We start from the raw sequence: 18,342 nt of genomic DNA on the forward strand, positions 1-18,342 counted from the left end.
ATTCTAGGAAAAATAACATATATTTATTACAAATAATTAACTTAACAAATTCTCTTAATATACTCAAATTAGTTAACTAATTCTAATAGTACCTCCAGTCAATAATATAAGAGCTAGTTGATTGATTTGAGTATATTAATAAAACTAATTAAGTTAGTTATTTGTAATAAATATGCGTTGTCTTTCTTAAAATATCTTTGCTAATTAAATATATGAGCTAGAACTATCATTATTACAAGGCCTATTTTAAAAAAAAATGAATAAATATGAGAGACAAAATAAATTAGAATCTTATAATTAAAATCAAAGTAAAAATTAAACAAGCTTTAATATCAAACTTGCCGCCCCCTACTTACAAGTCCGTTGGCTTGAAGGCTTTCTTCAGCCGTCCACAACTTTTTTATTTTTTATTTTCTCGTCTGAATGTCTTTTATTTGATTTTTTTAACTAAATAGCTAGCCTTTTAATAGATTTTTAGTTGAATTTATTAATCTAATGTATAGTTGTTAATAGATTTTTATAATAAAATACTAATAGGGAGCAATATTTTTTAAAAGTATAGCACTCATAACATACAAATATTTTCTCATGGAAAAAATATAATGATATTTTTATTTTGAAATATTAGTCACCGAATAAGAGAACATTTTACCACATTCTCTCTTTAGTTACTTGCCTCCTTTTTCTCTCACATTTATTTCTCTGTCTTTTTTTTTGCCAGCATTTCTCTGTCTTTTAATTATTTTATTGGATTCTTTTCCTTTTCCAGGAAGGCAAAAAAGGTCCCCTCTCGAGTTCATTGACTACTCTTCACTGTTATTTCATTATATTGAATGACAATATTGGGATTTTGATATTAAAAAAAAAGTGTTGAGATCTTAATTTCGTCGTTATATAACACACACACACACGCTAATTTTACTTCGAGGTCACAAAAAGTTTGAGTTAAAAGTAACAGCACATTATATTTAAGTTGAATACTTTTAAAAAAAGAAAAAAACAGTTAAAAGTTCTTAAATTTATATATTTATATATAAGAACAATTAAGATTTTTTAAAATTATTATTCAATTAGCTGTATATGCCATGAAAGCAAGATGTTTGGTGATGTGTGATGATGAAGAGCAAAAATTAATTAAAAATTGAATATTATGCACTGTGTTTCCTTAATGGTTGGGGGTTATTTTGGAAAAACATCCAATTTCATATTTCTATCATTTTTATTAGTCATATTCCGAGGAAGGTTTATTAGCTATGTTTTAAGGGACAGAAGCTGTGTATGTCAAATCAAATGAAAAATATTGGCCACGTTAAAATAAATAAATAAATGGACCGTGAAAGAGATAATTGAGAACAACCATAATACCGGATTTATAAATATTAAAAGTGATGAACTTTTTGTAGTTATTAGTGACTTAATTAAAAGTAAGTGTGTGTTCATGCATCTCACAACAGGGCCTAGAAGTTTTCCATCCTAAATTTGCAACCATATATCCCTGCAAAATCATTCTATCTTGATTTTTGTTGAGAATTTTAATAAATATTTTGAAGAATTTTGTCGATATATATTTCTTAAGTATGTGACTATACTCAAGCCTAAGAATATAGTTTTTTAGAAAGTAGATATATTTTTCTTAATAGCTTAAAATTTTCTCAGTCATTGTAATTATTAGATATATTTTTAACTTTTAATACGTTTTACTCATTATAAAAACACAATTTTAAAAATGAATAGAACATGATTGCAGTAATAATTTAATCATTTGTCCAGTGAGAAAGTATAAAAGATTTAGTTATGAAAAATTATGAATAATTTTTATTTTTATTTAAGAATCAAACGAAAAAAACTTAATAACTAAAAAGTGTCATAGTTTGATACACACTTAATTAAATCTATATACAGAGTCACATCATGACGGATAAAATTCACTAAGTTAATAAAGACTTGACTTACACTCTTAAGATTGGCTTAAAATCCAATGTTAGTGAGGTCTACATGGAAATTTACCTCGCTTTATGATAAGAACGTTAGGGTTTTTAAATATATATGTGTGAAAATTTTAATTATAAAAATTATAAATAAGTTTTATTTTCACTTAAGAATTAAATAACATGACCTAATAATTAAGAAGTGTGTCATCATTTAATAGACACACTTGATTGACTCTGTATACAATGCCATGTCATGAGAAATAAATTCGTTCAATTGATAAGAACTCGACTTATACTCGTAAGTTTAAAATCCCGTATTAGTGGGATATAAATTAAAATTTAACTTACTTTATGACAAGAAGGTTAGAGTTCTTATATTATATATAATAAATTAAATTATAAAAAATTATAAATAAGTTCTGTTTGATTAAGAATTAGAAAGAATGACCTAATAACTAATAAGCATCATCATTCAATATATACAATTAATTAAATATATACAAAAACACGTCATGACAATTAAATTCGTTCAATATTAATAAGAACTTGACTTATAAGATTGGTTTAAAATTTAAGGTTAGTGAGATATGCTTTAAACATTTAACTTGCTTCTTGATAAGAATGTTAGAGTTTTTATATTACACAGATATAAATAGATAGATAATTCTATTCATACAAACATTCTCTTCTTAATAAAATTTTTCGGTTGATCTTGCACATTTTTCTCTGGAAGTTTAAAACATATGAGAAGCTGAGGCCAAAAAATATAAATATAACCTCTCTTGGTTGCTATTATTGTTATTTCATAAAAAATGTTTCATGGTTTCCTTTATCTTTCGGTTTTTTTTTTATTTGCATTGAAATAATTTATGACAATTTCTACTTTCCATGTATTTTCTTTGAGTTTCTCGAGAAAGGCGAGTTACGCGGCAAATATAGAGTGTGAGCTGGGTACCTACTGGGGCAGTCTCAAAGCAGCCCTGCCCTCGTTCGTCGCTGTTCGTTGACATTCTGACATTCTGAAATGCGGCCAAAGGAAACCGTTCTCTCCAACGTTTATCATCACACTCACACCTAAACGGTACATGCACTCACCTTTTTACTATGATTTATTATTACTGAGAGGGACATCATCGTCCACATTATTATCATTGGTTTTTGAAGAGTTCAAGGTTCTTCTTTTTATCACCTTCCGCTCTCGCCCTGAAATATGTCATTCATTTCGTTCCTCATGCAGGGCCTCCATTGATGGTTTCGGATGTTTCTGGGTTTCACATCACAAAATATCACCACCCATAATTCTCTGTAGAGTTTTGGGTTTCTTTTGATACTCATCAGAAAACTGTCTCTTCTGATCTTCTTCCTTTTTCCTCCATTGTTCTGCGTGCTTAGATTTTCTTTCTCTTTACTTTTGTTTTGGATTCTGGGTTTAGCTCAAAATGACAGGCTCGCCCAGAAAAGTTCTAAAGCCCCAACGAGAAAGAGCAAAGAAGTCGAACTTTATGAGAAGAGTTCGAATCACATTCACAGACCCATATGCTACGGATTGTTCAAGCGAAGAAGAGGGTGAATCTGTGATGATCAATGGCTGCAAGCGATTCGTGAAGGAGATTCTTGTTCCTATCAGATCATGCGGAGGAAACCTGAAAGCGGGTCCCAGTTCTGCCACCAGCACCAGCCGGAGGAAGCGGAAATCGTCAGGCTTACCGAGAGGGGTGCGACGTCGTAAATGGGGGACATACGTTGCGGAGATCCGGGACCCATTTCGAAGGGTCCGAATGTGGCTGGGAACATACAATACTGTGGAAGAAGCTTCTTTGGCTTATGAGGAGAAGAGGAAGGAATTTGAAAGCTTGCTGTCCCGTCCATCTCCATCATCTGTGCTTGACGTCACTTCTAATAATAATAATAATAATAATTCAATGGGTAGTGATGAGAGTGATGGTTCTGTGAATGTAGAACAGTATTATGAAGAAGAAGGGTACATTCAGCACTTGTTAGAGGAGCCAATTGTGCCATTACTGGAGGTTAGAGGAATGGTGTTTGGTGGTGAATCTGACAATAATTTGGACGTTAATGATAATAATGATGATGATGGTGCTAATGGAGGTTTGATCTGCGATGATAATAAGGAGGAAGCAGAAGAAGAAGAGGGTGAAGGGAGAACAGGTGTTCAGTCTGCTGGGAGTGATTCTAGTGATAATGTAGAGTTAGATTGGATTGATGAAGCTCTCAATGATGATGAATGGCCTTGGGAATGAATGAGCTATGTTTTGCAGAATTAAATGTTATGAGATGAAAATGTTTGTTTTTTTTTTTAATTTGCAGACAAATTGTATATATGTTGCCGGACTCCATTAGATCGAGAAGGATGCCTACTGTTCTATTGCTCTCTGCTTGCTTCTTGTCATTATTATTATTATTTTTTCACTTCACTTTTCCAAACTGTCTTCTTTTGCTTTGAGTTGGCTCTACAGAAAGGGATCATGCAGGCATGGCGAGAAAAATGTTTTCGTAAACAGTTACCTGACGTTGAGATTAGTTTTTGTCCCAGAGGTTAAGATTCGCTTTTGTGACGGGGGGAACACGAATGCCTTCTTTATAAAATATCCACTTCATTTTTGTGAAGGCGGGAAAAAGAATGCCTTCATTAAGACTTTTTTTTTTTTTGGGAATTTGAACGGCATGCAATGCATGCCTGATTAATATCCTCTCAGATCTTATTTATAAGTTTTAAAATTGAAAAAATATATGGTCTATTTTATAAGTTTTAATTTTACTTTGTCTTAATATTTAATGTATTTTTTCTAATGTTATTTTTAATTATTTCTTTTTCATCACATTTCTTAATACATTTTTTCCCATCCTTTTTCTTATTTATTTTAGGGGTTTATTTGAAAACAAACTATATTTCAAATATATTTATTATTTTAACTAATTATTTGTTATTCATAAATTAGTTATTTAAAACTTATAATAAGGATTAAAAAGAGTAACTAGTAATTAAACATCAAATCTGATGCCACTGGTGGCATATGGAGTGCCACTAGACCATATAGTCTTCGGCCATTGTATCATATTTACTTCTTATGTTCCTACTTATTCTAATTATTACTGTTATTAAAGTTTTTCTTTTAAATTTGAAGTCATCAAAATATTTTGACAAAAAATATAATAATACAAAGTTACAAACAATGGACTATGTGATACGCACGATGCGTGTATTAATGCCAATACCGTACATATCGTGAAATCGAATACAAATACGTTTACTCTTTTTTTTTTTTTTTTAAATTGTTTGTGCTTGGTGGATCATAAGAGCGTATGGGCAACTGCTGTTTTACTTTAAGGCTATGTTTGGCATGTGAAAAACAGTTAAATGCGAAGAAAACCATTTTTATTGTGTTTAGAAATTAGTATACTGACTTTTTTCCCCAAAAAAATCCTCTATCTACAAAAGAAAGCTTTTCCCTTCTCATTAACTTCTCAATTCCCTTTTTGTAAATAGCGTCACTCGCTGATAAGAAATTGGCAAGAATTCCGTCCTATCATACAGTAGGCAACATCTTTATGGTCTGATACAACTTTAAGAGAATGCTATTACATGAACACATAAAAGTACCGCACCATATGAGACTAACTTCTCTAATCAAATGGGATAAGCTTATACAACTTCAAAGAATCAAAGTTGTTTCCGCATGTTACAAGGAACTGGAATGTATAACGGCTTCAGTGCCTCTGAGCCTTTGTAATACCTCGAGATATACTAATGCTTCTCGGCAAAAGCGGATATCTGAAGCATTCACTTGTGCCGATTTTGTTCAATGAGTTTCAAAAGGACTTTCACGCAGCATACTTTTAAGGGAGTTTGTACATCCTCGGCAACGATAAATTTATGCTCATGATGGGCCTTTGCAGTGCTAGCAATGAGCAGAGAGAGAGATTAAGAGGACCAGGAAGGGTAAGAAACTGAGCATTGATCATTGGTTTTAAAGTGATCATTGGTGACAACAGTTCTCTGAGTTCCTCGATGCTGGCATCTTGTCGATCACCTCAAAAGTTTGTACATCCAGCACAATATTGGAATATCTTACTCAAGCAAATTGGGATCGATCTTCGTTGCTTGCGAAAGCAAACTCACATACAAGAGCAAGATGGTCACTTCCCCATTTCTGCAGAACCAAAAATAGTCATGAATACACTAAGAATCCAATATGGATACAAGGCTTGGCTTTAAGAGTGGTACCTCACTGGGAAGTCCTTTGGTTCTTCTTAAAATATCAATGGGCAAGGTTTCAAGAACTCTGACTGGGACAAATTCCTTTGTATGCCTGTTAATAAATGACATCATTAACCACGATTCATGAAGGCAAACAATTTGAGTGCAAATTAGTAAACTAAAGAACAACCAGATATAATCAACAGTTCCCATGAACTTGGAGTGGTACGATGTTGCCAACGGTTCCCCAGTGTCATCCCTTGTTTTATTGTTTCCCTGTCAGCAGTAAGTACATAGGATTTATACAAGAACAGCCAGTATGGGCTGAAATGGAAATGCAGCCCAGACAACTAAGTGCCGTGCAAAATTTGCCAAGAGGAGAAATGTAATTAGCAGATCAAAACACCATACAGGAACACCGGCATATGCACTTTGGAGCTTTAGATGACTCCGTAGATGAGTGACTCCTGCTGCACCAGTTGCAAGTCCTAATTCTTCCTTACTCCATCTATATCCCAGTTGCCTCCGAACAGACATTGAAATGCTGCACCAGATGCACAACCAGATAATTAATTACAGAATACATAAAACACACACACATGAGCCACAGATAATGACCCCAAACCTTACTACTAAGCACAAACCCTGTGTGATTGCTTTGCATCACAGATTTGTTCAAAGTAAAGGACTTGATATGGATTTGAAAACAACCTGGCTTCATAACCAACTTCAGGTCTGAAAACTCTACAGCTAGACGAGGCTTCAAGCTGTCCTGACATATTCCTGCGATTATACAATTGGATGTCCAACTGCAACGAGTGGGACGGTAGCTTCAGTATGCTGAAACTCAATAAGAGGCTATACAGCGAGTGTTTATGTGATTGCCCTAAGGGGAGGGGGCAACAGAAAACAGATTACTGAATTTTTTTTCCTGGCAAGTATGATGAACGAATTGCTTAATTGGAAGCTATTCATATGAACAAATTTCTGTTAAAATACTAAAGAAGTTATTGCATAGACTCTTGAAAATATACCACGGAGAGGAGATTTGGGATTCACCTTGGAAGAAGCCAGGAATTCATATATCGCACTCTAATCAAGCAATAGCAACAAGGAAATATTAGCGATCAAGTAATAGCCTAGAGCCTCAAATCTGAAGTTTCTCAACAAAAAAGTACACACACAAAATCTTACTTGTGGAACACTATTTAAATCGCCAGCAAGAATAACAGGAATGTTGTCCCATTCTTGGGATAGCTTGTAAGCTTTATCAACAAAAAGTCTGACCTAAATCATCAGGTCCCATGGAAAATTAGCAGGATCAATAAAATAAATGGGAAATTTGATTAACTAAAGGCAATTACCAATATTCTCTTCTAAAAACAAAGGAAACAGTCAGACACAATTTGAAGGAAAAATCATTAGTACCACTCCCGACCGAGGGGAAAAAGGTTTTTACACAGAAAGAATCACAAGCACAAACGAAATGCCTAGATGTTAAATGTAAGTGTAATGCAACCCCAGCCGCTGCAAAAATCAGACAAGTACCTGGCCCAGCTTGATGTCTCCTCGATTTGGGTTGAACAGCACATGTATATTTCCTACTAAAAATCTTCTATTTCTTGTAAATGGTGTCCTAGATGTAAATGGAAGTTCAAGAAACAAGGAGAACATACACAAAGAATTAGTGATTCAGCAAGGCTCTTTCATTTACAAAAGATACAATGTCTGTCCATGTATATGTGGGCAAGTTATTGTTAAGGCAAGATTTTCCACTTAAAAAACCAGATGAGGATGCAGCATATAGTAAACACTTTCCAAGGTTTGGGCCACTTCATCATCACCACTAAAAGATACCTAAATAAAATTACACCAAGCAATACATATATGAAATGACATATTAGACAATTGATGATTGATTCACTATGCAGCTGATTTAAGAGATGCAAAACTCACAATGCTGTTGGGCTGCATACATCAGATTCCAACGTATCATGGTTCACCTGCCCAATAGATGGAAATATAGAGTGATAAATAATAAAAATAAGAAAACTAACCATGCTACATAAAGGAACAGCTGACAAGAAAACATATTAGCATGGCTACAGTGCAGGGAAAAAAGCAATACCAGGAACAAGATGGTGGAATGAAGCTATGGGGAAAACTGGGAGAAAATGGTCACCAAATGTAGACCAGTTTAGCAGAAATGCCTGATCTTAAGTTTTAAATCCATTTTCACACAATTAATCAAATGCAGAATTGGTAAAAAGAGGCAATAAAATTTCCGCATCTGCAGTCTACACCACTTTTATAAATATCACATCATACAAACCTCAGCACTAGAGCAAAACATCAAACCGATATATGACAAGAATAGCACACCACTTGCACTAAGGACTGCTAGACATAATTATGTTACTAGAAGCAGCAAACTAAGTTATGGGAAATATTGGTAAATTAGTGTAATAATGTGATCACATAGATTGTGTCAATAAGAGAACAGATCAAACCCATAACAGAGATAAGAGAAACCAAAATTAATAATGAATCAAATCCTAAATACCTCAAAAATGCAAAGCTGGGCAACATTGTTACGAAGGCCAAACTGTTGGAACTCTATGTCTTCTTCATGCAAAAGGGTAAATCTGTTTTCAAAATATGGCCTAGCCTGAATTAGCAAAGTGACAGAGAGGGCAAACAATAGCAATAGAGAAGCAAACAAAGAAGAATATGATACACAAATAACATGAGAAGGAATGCCCGTATATACTATGTGCCAGAATTAGTACATTTTTATTTCCACCCACATTAAAATATAGAAGGATATTTAGACTGCCTGTCTGCCCAGTATTCATTGGCAAAGATTAGGCAATGGTAATTACCAGAAAGAGAAAAAAAGGGTAGGAAATGTTATATACAGGACGAGTTAGTAGAATAAGCAAAAACTTAGCAACATTAATCACTTAGGGGTAATGGAAACCCACAATTTGTCTTTCCAGAATACAGCACACCCGTCATATGCTTCCCCTGTGCGAGCCTGATGATTAATAATGCTAATCCATGTGAGCTAATAAACTCATTTTGGACCATAAAAAATTGATGTTTACACAAACACTACCGTATAATACCTTGTAAACACCTTTAAAGCCATCATTTTGGAGAAGATTATCCAAGTTATCAAAGCGATCAACCTCCTGAAGCCATATAGAAGGTCATCAGGATGCAGTCTTTGATAAACAAGAATCGATCCTATTCTATTATGTATCAACAATAACATAGATCTTCATAGATACAATAGGGAAGAAAAGTCAACTATGCTGATGTCTGTTAATTCCATTTTTAATTTTTCTAAGCTTCTTGCGGGTAGTGAGATGTTGAAATTCTAACATGTACAGCATGCCGTGCAAAACAGATGCTGATAATAAACTACCTGGAAACATATTATGCCAGCATTGTAGTTATAAACCTCCTCACGTATAAGTAATTTCCGACGGTCCCACTCCAAAAAACGATGTGGGATATTAGAATACAAATCCGGATGCTTTAACGCATTTTCAACACCGAGGATATTGTATGACACAACCACAATCTTATCTGCAAGAAAAGGAAAGGGTTGAGAAGAAAGATCACCGGATCAACATAAAATAGTACCACTACCCGATACAATCTCATCAATATATTGCCACGCATCCTCTAGTGTTTATCTTAAAATGTCAATCACACAGCACTAACTCTCCCTTTTCCCTCTTCACTTTCAACGCAGTACGTGAACATAAATCCAGAGGCAACGTTTAAGAGGAAATCAGAATTCACGCACTTATCCTCCAATTTTTTCTTCCAAAAAGCTATCTGTCGATTCCTTACCCTTATTGTTAAAATGATCTTCGGAAGAAAAAACCCATCTCCGAGAAGACACCTCGTTATTGGATTTTCTTGCCATTTTCTTTCTACGACCTCGAGAGGAAGAACGGAAGGCTTTGAATTGATTCGAAGTGTGCAAGCTCCGATTAGGCCTAGGGTTTCGGGTTACAGGCTCCGACTTCAGGAACAACCGCCGCTTCTTCATGTGAGTGCTAGAAGATTCCATTTGAGAAGACATCCTCCGCTTCGCCAAATGACTGGCGTTTGAAATTTCCGGTTTTGGCCTTTCGCGATTGGGATTCGTCATCCTGCCGCTATAATAGGATAATGACTCCGAATTAGGATAATTTAACTTCTAATCTTGTCGAACGGTCACAGAAACATAGGAAGGACACCAGGTTCCCCGATTGCAATTCCTTGGTTTCAAAGCCAATGCTATTGCGGTGATTCTTTTTCTCAATGAAAAGCCCCTATCTCTTCAGGCTTCCCGATGAGGTCCACGGTGGCACGAGATGAAGTTCACAGGCACGGCGAGCTCCGACGTTGGTCAAGAGTCCACAATTAGGGTCGTTGACAGTAAATAATGCTTCCAATTATATAAAATAAATATTTTAGAAATTACCCAAAAGTGTGTGTAATTTTACTTTGATTAAAAAAAATAACTGGATCGTTACTATTTTTAATAAATTTTCTTGGTCGATGTTTTAATGAAAAATGCAAAGTATATTATAACAGGGAAAAAATAATTACTAAAAAACCTAAATAATAATCTAAACAACCTGTAATAACAAATTTCAAGATAAGAAATGATAATTTTTTAGACTTATTTTATAATATTTTTTTTTGGATCTCATTATAATTTTTTTTGAAGGAAAAAAACTCTGGCAAAAAAAAATATAACAAAGAAAAAAATTTTGGTAAATGAGATATTTATGCATATTTAAAAGCATTGTTAAAGTGCATTTTTGCCATTAAAATATCTCATAAGGTGGAATTGGTATTCTAAAGTACTATAATACTTAATGAAGCAATTTGGCTCCGGACTCTGTTAACATTCTGTTTTCTGCTGTGACTGACAATGAACATGCTTAATTGTTGCGTTCATATAAGATGCTTACTCTCATTATGATTTGGGAGGCAAATTAACGAGATATTTTTTTCACTTAAATAATATTTTTCATGGGATTAGCCGTATAATAGTTTTTAAAAGTTGGGAAATGACGTTGTTTCATTACATATATATATATATTTTTTATCATACCAATTACTCCTTGCATGTTTAAGATTTTAAACTGACTTTTCACCCAAATTTACTTGAAATGCAATAAAGTTACAAGAAATGCATCTTCTTTTCGTTTGGAATGCTTCTTTCTCTACACCGTCCATCTTCATCCCTCTCTTCTTCTCTATCCTTTCAGCCTTAAAATAACAAAATCTTCGACTCATCTCAGATCTCGCCTTCTTCCCTATTTTCTGCATTGTCTATTTGGGAAAGGGGGGGGCCATATCCCCGTCTGGTCACCCTCTGCCTCTCTTTAAGAGGCCCCCCCTTTGCACCTGTCCTTGCTTACCAAATTTTTTTTATTGGAAAAGATTTCTGTAAAATTATAAAATTATAAATGATAGGGAGAATTATTACAAAGTTCCATAGGTGTGTCATTGCAAATAATTTCTCACTAAATCCTTCTGTCATGATTCATGAATCTCAATAATATCCTATGCTTTACACTTTTAATTGTTAACTACAATTAAAGTAAGACACGCACACATATTGAATCATGTTATTATGTAAGTTGGATTTTCCCTAATTATGTATCAATGCATTTGAAGAAAGGGCAGCACAAGAAAATGCAAATTTGTGCGGAGTTACATATAACATGCTCACACTCATTCATGATTTACCTTTTCGGATTTTTCATTCAAATACATTCTCTGCATTCAAGTTTATAAATGTAAAAAAAATGCAGAATAGATATTATATGATCTCTCAATAAAATTGGGATGTACAATAGTTGGACAGATTATTATCTAAACAGGTAATTATCTAACCTATATCTAACACCAAGTATCGGACAAAAATAGTACCATTAGCATATAGGCCTAAAAATCAAAATTTTAAACCGAGGAAATCGATGAATGTTCAACTTGAAAACCAGTTATTCATTCGTACTGAAAATCAGTCTAGTCCATGATTTCCAAAATGGAGGGTTTTGTCATTTTTCCCCCTTTTAAACTGGGGGGTTTTGTCCTTGGTTGATCTGGGCGATTCCCAAAATCAGTCAATTCTATACTATTTTACCATACCATTGTCCAATCTAACTAGGAATCAAATGAAAACTATACAAAGCTAATATATCAGCCTTCATTGAAATCAAATTTTCAAATGAGAAAATCTATGAATGTCCAACTTGAAAATCAGTCTGGTCTATGATTGCCAGAGGTGGGTTTTGTCTGTCCTTGATAAACTACAGTCACAGTTTCTTATGCCCCAGTAACAGTAAACTTAGTAATGTGACTAGCTCGAATTGTTTTGCGTAAATGCAGGTTCTATAATCTATCTCATCTTAAATGACTGGTAGGTTGCTAGCAATTACTCACTACCAGAATCCCATTCTTGCATGCTATATCATCACTCATCGTCTCTTCAAACCAGAAACATTCTATGCACACAAGCTTCCAAAAATTCACCAGCATATCCATGTGCATATCTACCTACCCAGTCTTCCTCAAATTTACTCACAGGAAATAAGAACAATCATCAAACACTCACCGTGATCTCTTTTTTCCTCCACATTCTCGCCAAATAAACAAACATGAGGAGCCATATCCAGTTTCTCTTGGGACTTGCGCTCTTCAGCATTATCTGCCTCGTTCAAACAAAATCCATCATCGAACCCTGCTCTTCCTCAGACTCCTGCTTTTCTCTTCTCTCCTTCGTCGTTCCCTGGGACTCCAAGCTCTCTGAAATCGCCTCGCGCTTCCAGGTCAATGTCTCCGACGTCCTCGCGGCTAATTCCATCTTCCCGATATCACAGAAACTCTCCGATCAGATCATCAGATCCAAATCCGTCGTGAAGATCCCCACGTCGTGCCCTTGCGTAGACGGAATCCGAAGATCTATGTCCACGAACTACACGGTGCAAGCATCGGACACACTGGAGACCATATCGGAGGGATTCGGCGGGCTGGTGAGCGCGGACCAGTTAGCGACGGTGAACAGCATCAATGCGACGAATCGTTTAACGAACGGAGGGAGGTTGGTGATACCGTTGCCGTGCACGTGCTTGAGTAACGTGAGGAACGGCGAAACGACAGTCTATATGTCGTATGTGGTGAGAGAGGGAGAGAGCTTAAGGAGCATAGCGTCGGGTTCCAAAACGACAGTGTCGGATTTGGAAGCTATCAATGGATTGGGTCACGCCACCGTCGAACCGGGAGATATCATTGCCGTTCCCATTGCAGGTTGGTTTGTACTTTGTCTTTTGTCATTTTGGGTACTTTCTTTTTTGTGGGTACGGTGTCTTCTGCAGCAAGAATTTTTTAATAAAGAAAAAAGTATAAGAAATATAACGGCAAAAAAGGAAATTAGAAGAAATAAGGGCAAGAGTTTAAATGCTTGCTGCATTCGGGCATTGTCATTGCCTTCTCATGGCCTCATGGCTGGTCCAATTTTAAAATATATTTTTGGCCTAAATATAATACTAGAATTTATCAGAACAGAAAATAGTTATTATTATTACTTATTAGAATTTATTTAGAATATAAAATCAAAATTACTACTATTTTTCGGTTCTAAATATAAGAGTTAGTTTGATTTTTATTTTGATCTTAAATATAAAAAATATATTTTATCTCTTATATTTATCTATTTTTTCTTAGTTAGTTCTTGTAGTAATAGTAGTTCTAATTAATTCATTTGATTCGTAAGGATATTTTAGAGAAGACCACACATTTATTATAAATAACTGATTTAACTAATTTTTTAATTTATTTAAATTAGTTAACTAACTTTTATACTCCTCCGGTCCTTATTATAAGACCCAATTTGACTTTTTATTTGGTCCTAATTATAAGACCCAATCCATTTTGTCTCTTATATTTATGCATTTTTTTCCAAGATAATTCTTCTAATAATGATAGTTTTAGCCAATATACTTAATTAGCAAGGATATTTTAGGAATGACAACACTTATTTATTATAAATAACCAACTTAACTTACTTTCTTAATCTCCTCAAATAAATCAATTGGGTCTTATAATTAAGACCGGAGGAGTATTAAATATAGAATTAATAAAACGTAGTTTGGGGGGTTGAGCACTTGAAGCCGAAATTGGAAGAGTTGTTGCAGACCTGCAGATGTGCATGGGGTGGTGGGGACTCTGGCCTTTGGATCTACATGGCTATAAAATCTATTGCAAAAATATAAATAATTTTGAGAAAAAGAGAATTAAATTAGGAAAATCTCTAAAAATGACTAGTAAATTTTAAAATTTTAAATAAAAAATTACTATAAAAATGTGTTGTTATTTGTTTTCGAGTGTAGTTATTTTTTTTACGAGTGTATTATCCAATATTGATTTCAACAATTATTTTTTTAGAATTTTCCCAATTAAATTCTCCTGAAATATTGAAAATTTAAATGAGTATTTGAAATTTACAAAAATGCCAGATAAGTTTAAAGGCACTGTTTAATAATTGATTTTACTGCTTCTTACGAGGATAAAAAAAACTCTCTCCTCACTGGTCGTTATAGAATTTCGGTCAAGTTTAGTTAATGTGGACTTTTATTTTTTGGACTGAATAGTTAATGTGGTCTTGACTCTACTATCCTTTTTTCTCCGACCAAATAATCTACTATCATTCGGTCCAAAAAACCTGACAACCATTTCTACTTAAAAAACAAAACTGACAACCATTGACGCATTAAAACTTCTTCCTTTGTATAAAAAAAAAAAAACTTCTTCCTAGCATCACATTCCTTGGGTACTTAACGCAGAATCTAAATAGTAAGTTGATACTCCTCCGGTCCTAAATATAAGACTCTTATATTAGTGTGTAAAAGGGTTTTATATTTAGGACCGGAAGAGTATTATTTTACATGTAAGATTTATTTTATATATTTATTAATTTTTTTAAAATTAATCTCATTGATATTCTCTTAACAATAATCAAGTAGGAGAGTAAATGAAAGAATTGAGAAAAACACTAAGGATGGTGTAGAAAAAAACATGTCATATTAACTAATTTAACTAGCATCATTTATCTACTTAAATTAGTTAATTAAGTCTTATTAAGAACCGGAAGAGTACAAAATATCTTATAAAAAAACAAAATAAATTATAAATTACTCCTCCGGTCCTAATTATAAGACCCAATTGACTTATTTGAGGAGATTAAGGAAGTAAGTTAAGTTGGTTATTTATAATAAATAAGTGTTGTCATTCCTAAAATATCTTTGCTAATTAAGTATATTGGCTAAAACTATCATTATTAGAAGGATTATCTTGGAAAAAAATGCATAAATATAATAGACAAAATGGATTAGGGTCTTATAATTAGGACCAAATAAAAAGTCAAATGGGGTCTTATAATAAGGACCGGAGGAGTATATAACTATCAAGCTTCTATATGAAATGACTAGAATAATTAAGCTAATAACAACTTTACCGAAGACATCTCTGAATTTTATTTTCATGTTATATAACTATACTGTACTAAGTTACATTTAAAAAAAAAGATTATCATAATATTATTGTAAAAACAAATATAAATATGACTAGTCTATTACAATAAAGGAGTTTATTATAGTGAATTAATGTTTTGATGAAGTACACGTAGATTCATATGTAATTATATGGTGTAGACTTGTACCGTGGTTTGCATTTGCAGCATGTTCTTCAGCAACACTGAATTGGTACAACGAGTCTCTCATCGTCCCTAATGGCTCCTACGCTCTCACTGCCTCTCGCTGCATCAAATGCTCCTGTAACCCCACTGATCTCAGGTCATTACATACATACATATATATATTCCACTTTAGTTTCCATGTTTTTACTCATTAAATGTTTTAACTAGATCTTATATTAAAAGTTGGACGTACATATGTTTTATGATTGCCTTCTCTTTGTGGCATGTATATATCTATAGGCTGCAATGTTACCCATCTGGTCTACCAGTTCCTTGCTTCAACTTACAGTGCAAAGAATCCAATCTTGTAATTGGCGACCAACATGTCACTTATTTCAAACCTGGCTGCAATGTCACTCAGTGTCTTTATCGTGGCCATAGAGGCGGCAAGATTCTCAGAAGGTACCGTCCTGCCTAATACACATTGTTATTTTTCATAGTCTCTGAATAAACTTTAGTTTTGATTTCTGTAATCTTAAATTATTAATTTTAGTCCTTATAGTTTCATTATTTTTTTATCTTAGTTTAACTAATGGTTCCTATTATTTTAATGAGTTTTTAGTTTAACTAATGGTTTCTATTCTTTTAATGAGTTTTGATCTTGATCTCTAAATCTAAACTCGAACAAAATTTTTATGAAAACTATAGGGATCACTCATAATTTGAATGACTAAAACTTAAAACGGGATTGAACTGTGATAAGGACCAGTAACAATATAGTTTATAAACGAGATTTTATAATTAGAACCAGAAGTCGTATATAAATTAAAGTGCATGCTGTGTAATTGATAAATAATACTCATCCAGTCCTTAATATTAACTAATTTGATTAGATTAAAAAATTTAGTTAAGTTAGTTAATTATAAAAAATATAACATGTTTTTTCTAAAACACTATAATCATCTTCCTTAATATCCTTCTCCCATCTTCTACTTCATTATGGTTGAAGAAATATCCGTAAAAGTAATTTAAAAAAATTGATAAATATGAGAAATAGATCTTATATTTAGGACCAAAATCAATTTAACAATTAGATCTTATATTAAGAACCGGAGGAATAATATAAATGGAGTCTTATAATTAGAACAGGAGGTAGTATATTGCATCACTCCAACAACTCAACCAAGAAAACAACCCAATGAAATTTGAGATTATGTTATAACAATATTATATTAGAGCTAATTTGTGTGTTGATTGTATTATTGCAGTGTGTCGAAATCTTCTTATCTCAAGTGCCCCGGTAAGTTCACTCATGATATATATAGACATATGTATCATCTTCATGTGTGTGTGTACGTGTAATATCATCAAGAGAGGTTTCAGAATTTCTGATTATGGCTATTTAAATATCAATTTTTATGCAGAAAATTTGACTTATAATGCGGCATCTCCTTGGCCATCCATAAGTTTAAATCCCGCAATAATGCCATTTGGGGCACTTTCTCCATATCCTTCACCTAGTCCTGTTTCTGATGCTTCCATGCACACGGCTCAAGTTTCAATGGAGTTGCTCCTATTACTACTTTGGATTTGTTTCCTGTGATTAATCGATCAATGAAATTACATTTATTATTATCGGCTTTAGTTTCCAAGGATATTGTATATTTATTAATTATTAGTGAGTACAATGACTGTCCCAAAAGTGTATGCCTAATTGTACAAGTGGCAGCCGGCAGGTATTGATTACAACAGATGGCTCATTATCACCATTTAGACATGGTGCTTCGGTTCAAATAGAATGTAAATACAAAAGATAACTTCAGGTCTATGAAAACTATCCTCCAAGCGCATGGCTCATATTTAGATCCCATTTGATATGCGATGTTGAGAATAAGAGATGATGATTGGGGTTATAGTGTTTAGAATGAGTGGTTACTTGTGACTTGACAAACCCGCATATGAAATTGGAAAATACCACGTAATCCCAATCACAATTTTTACCTGTCATTTTCATTACTTCATACTAAACATGACCTTAATGTTGGACATATTGTAAAGCATATTGTTGAAAGTTATTATGTTTTAATTAATAAGGCATTTTATGAAATGCAATTAAAAGTAATTGATATGATTATCTCTGAAATATCCTCCATAAATAAACAATCTACATGATTGAACCATTAATTGTGTTCATTTGTCGTTTAAAAAGTCAACCGTATGCAATGAATGATACTCCTCCGGTCCTTATTATAAGACTCCATTTGACTTTTTATTTGGTCCTAATTATAAGACCCCAATCCATTTTGTCTCTTATATTTATGCATTTTTTTCCAAGATAATCCTTCTAATAATGATAGTTTTAGCCAATATACTTAATTAGCAAGGATATTTTAGGAATGACAACACTTATTTGTTATAAATAACCAACTTAATTTACTTCCTTAATCTCCTCAAATAAGTCAATTGGGTCTTATAATTAGGAC

General features: G+C 33.4%; 3 protein-coding genes across 4 annotated transcripts; 2 read left to right on the forward strand and 1 right to left on the reverse strand.

Annotated features, from left to right (window-relative positions):
- The first annotated feature begins 3,370 nt into the window (after window positions 1–3,370).
- On the forward strand, window positions 3,371–4,192 carry LOC114748767 (ethylene-responsive transcription factor ERF010-like). The gene has a single exon (XM_028937221.1). The coding sequence runs from the start codon at window positions 3,371–3,373 to the stop codon at window positions 4,190–4,192; it is 822 nt and encodes a 273-aa protein (XP_028793054.1).
- Window positions 4,193–5,383: 1,191 nt separating this feature from the next.
- Window positions 5,384–10,560, reverse strand: LOC114748773 (carbon catabolite repressor protein 4 homolog 5-like). 2 transcript variants are annotated; one of them, XM_028937230.1, is made up of 14 exons: window positions 10,015–10,560; window positions 9,617–9,744; window positions 9,279–9,344; window positions 9,135–9,187; window positions 8,714–8,795; window positions 8,107–8,153; window positions 7,699–7,786; window positions 7,345–7,437; window positions 7,210–7,242; window positions 6,862–6,959; window positions 6,562–6,694; window positions 6,341–6,426; window positions 6,178–6,262; window positions 5,384–6,103 (listed from the first exon to the last, which is right to left on the reverse strand). In XM_028937230.1, exons 1-14 carry the CDS (start codon window positions 10,316–10,318, stop codon window positions 6,026–6,028), a joined length of 1,374 nt encoding a protein of 457 aa, XP_028793063.1. In that variant the 5' UTR covers window positions 10,319–10,560; the 3' UTR covers window positions 5,384–6,025. The 2 variants fall into 2 exon arrangements, with proteins under 2 accessions (XP_028793063.1, XP_028793062.1); XM_028937229.1 differs by having other exon boundaries at window positions 9,581–9,744.
- A 1,898-nt stretch (window positions 10,561–12,458) lies between these two features.
- Window positions 12,459–17,593, forward strand: LOC114748772 (lysM domain-containing GPI-anchored protein 1-like). The gene is made up of 5 exons (XM_028937228.1): window positions 12,459–13,473; window positions 15,902–16,016; window positions 16,160–16,321; window positions 17,128–17,159; window positions 17,284–17,593. Exons 1-5 carry the CDS (start codon window positions 12,825–12,827, stop codon window positions 17,460–17,462), a joined length of 1,137 nt encoding a protein of 378 aa, XP_028793061.1. The 5' UTR covers window positions 12,459–12,824; the 3' UTR covers window positions 17,463–17,593.
- The last annotated feature ends 749 nt before the right edge of the window (window positions 17,594–18,342 follow it).

The sequence above is a fragment of the Neltuma alba genome, unplaced genomic scaffold (genome assembly GCF_004799145.2).
Source record: "Neltuma alba isolate B1F8T4 unplaced genomic scaffold, ASM479914v2 tig00005813_pilon, whole genome shotgun sequence".
Lineage (NCBI taxonomy): Eukaryota > Viridiplantae > Streptophyta > Magnoliopsida > Fabales > Fabaceae > Neltuma > Neltuma alba.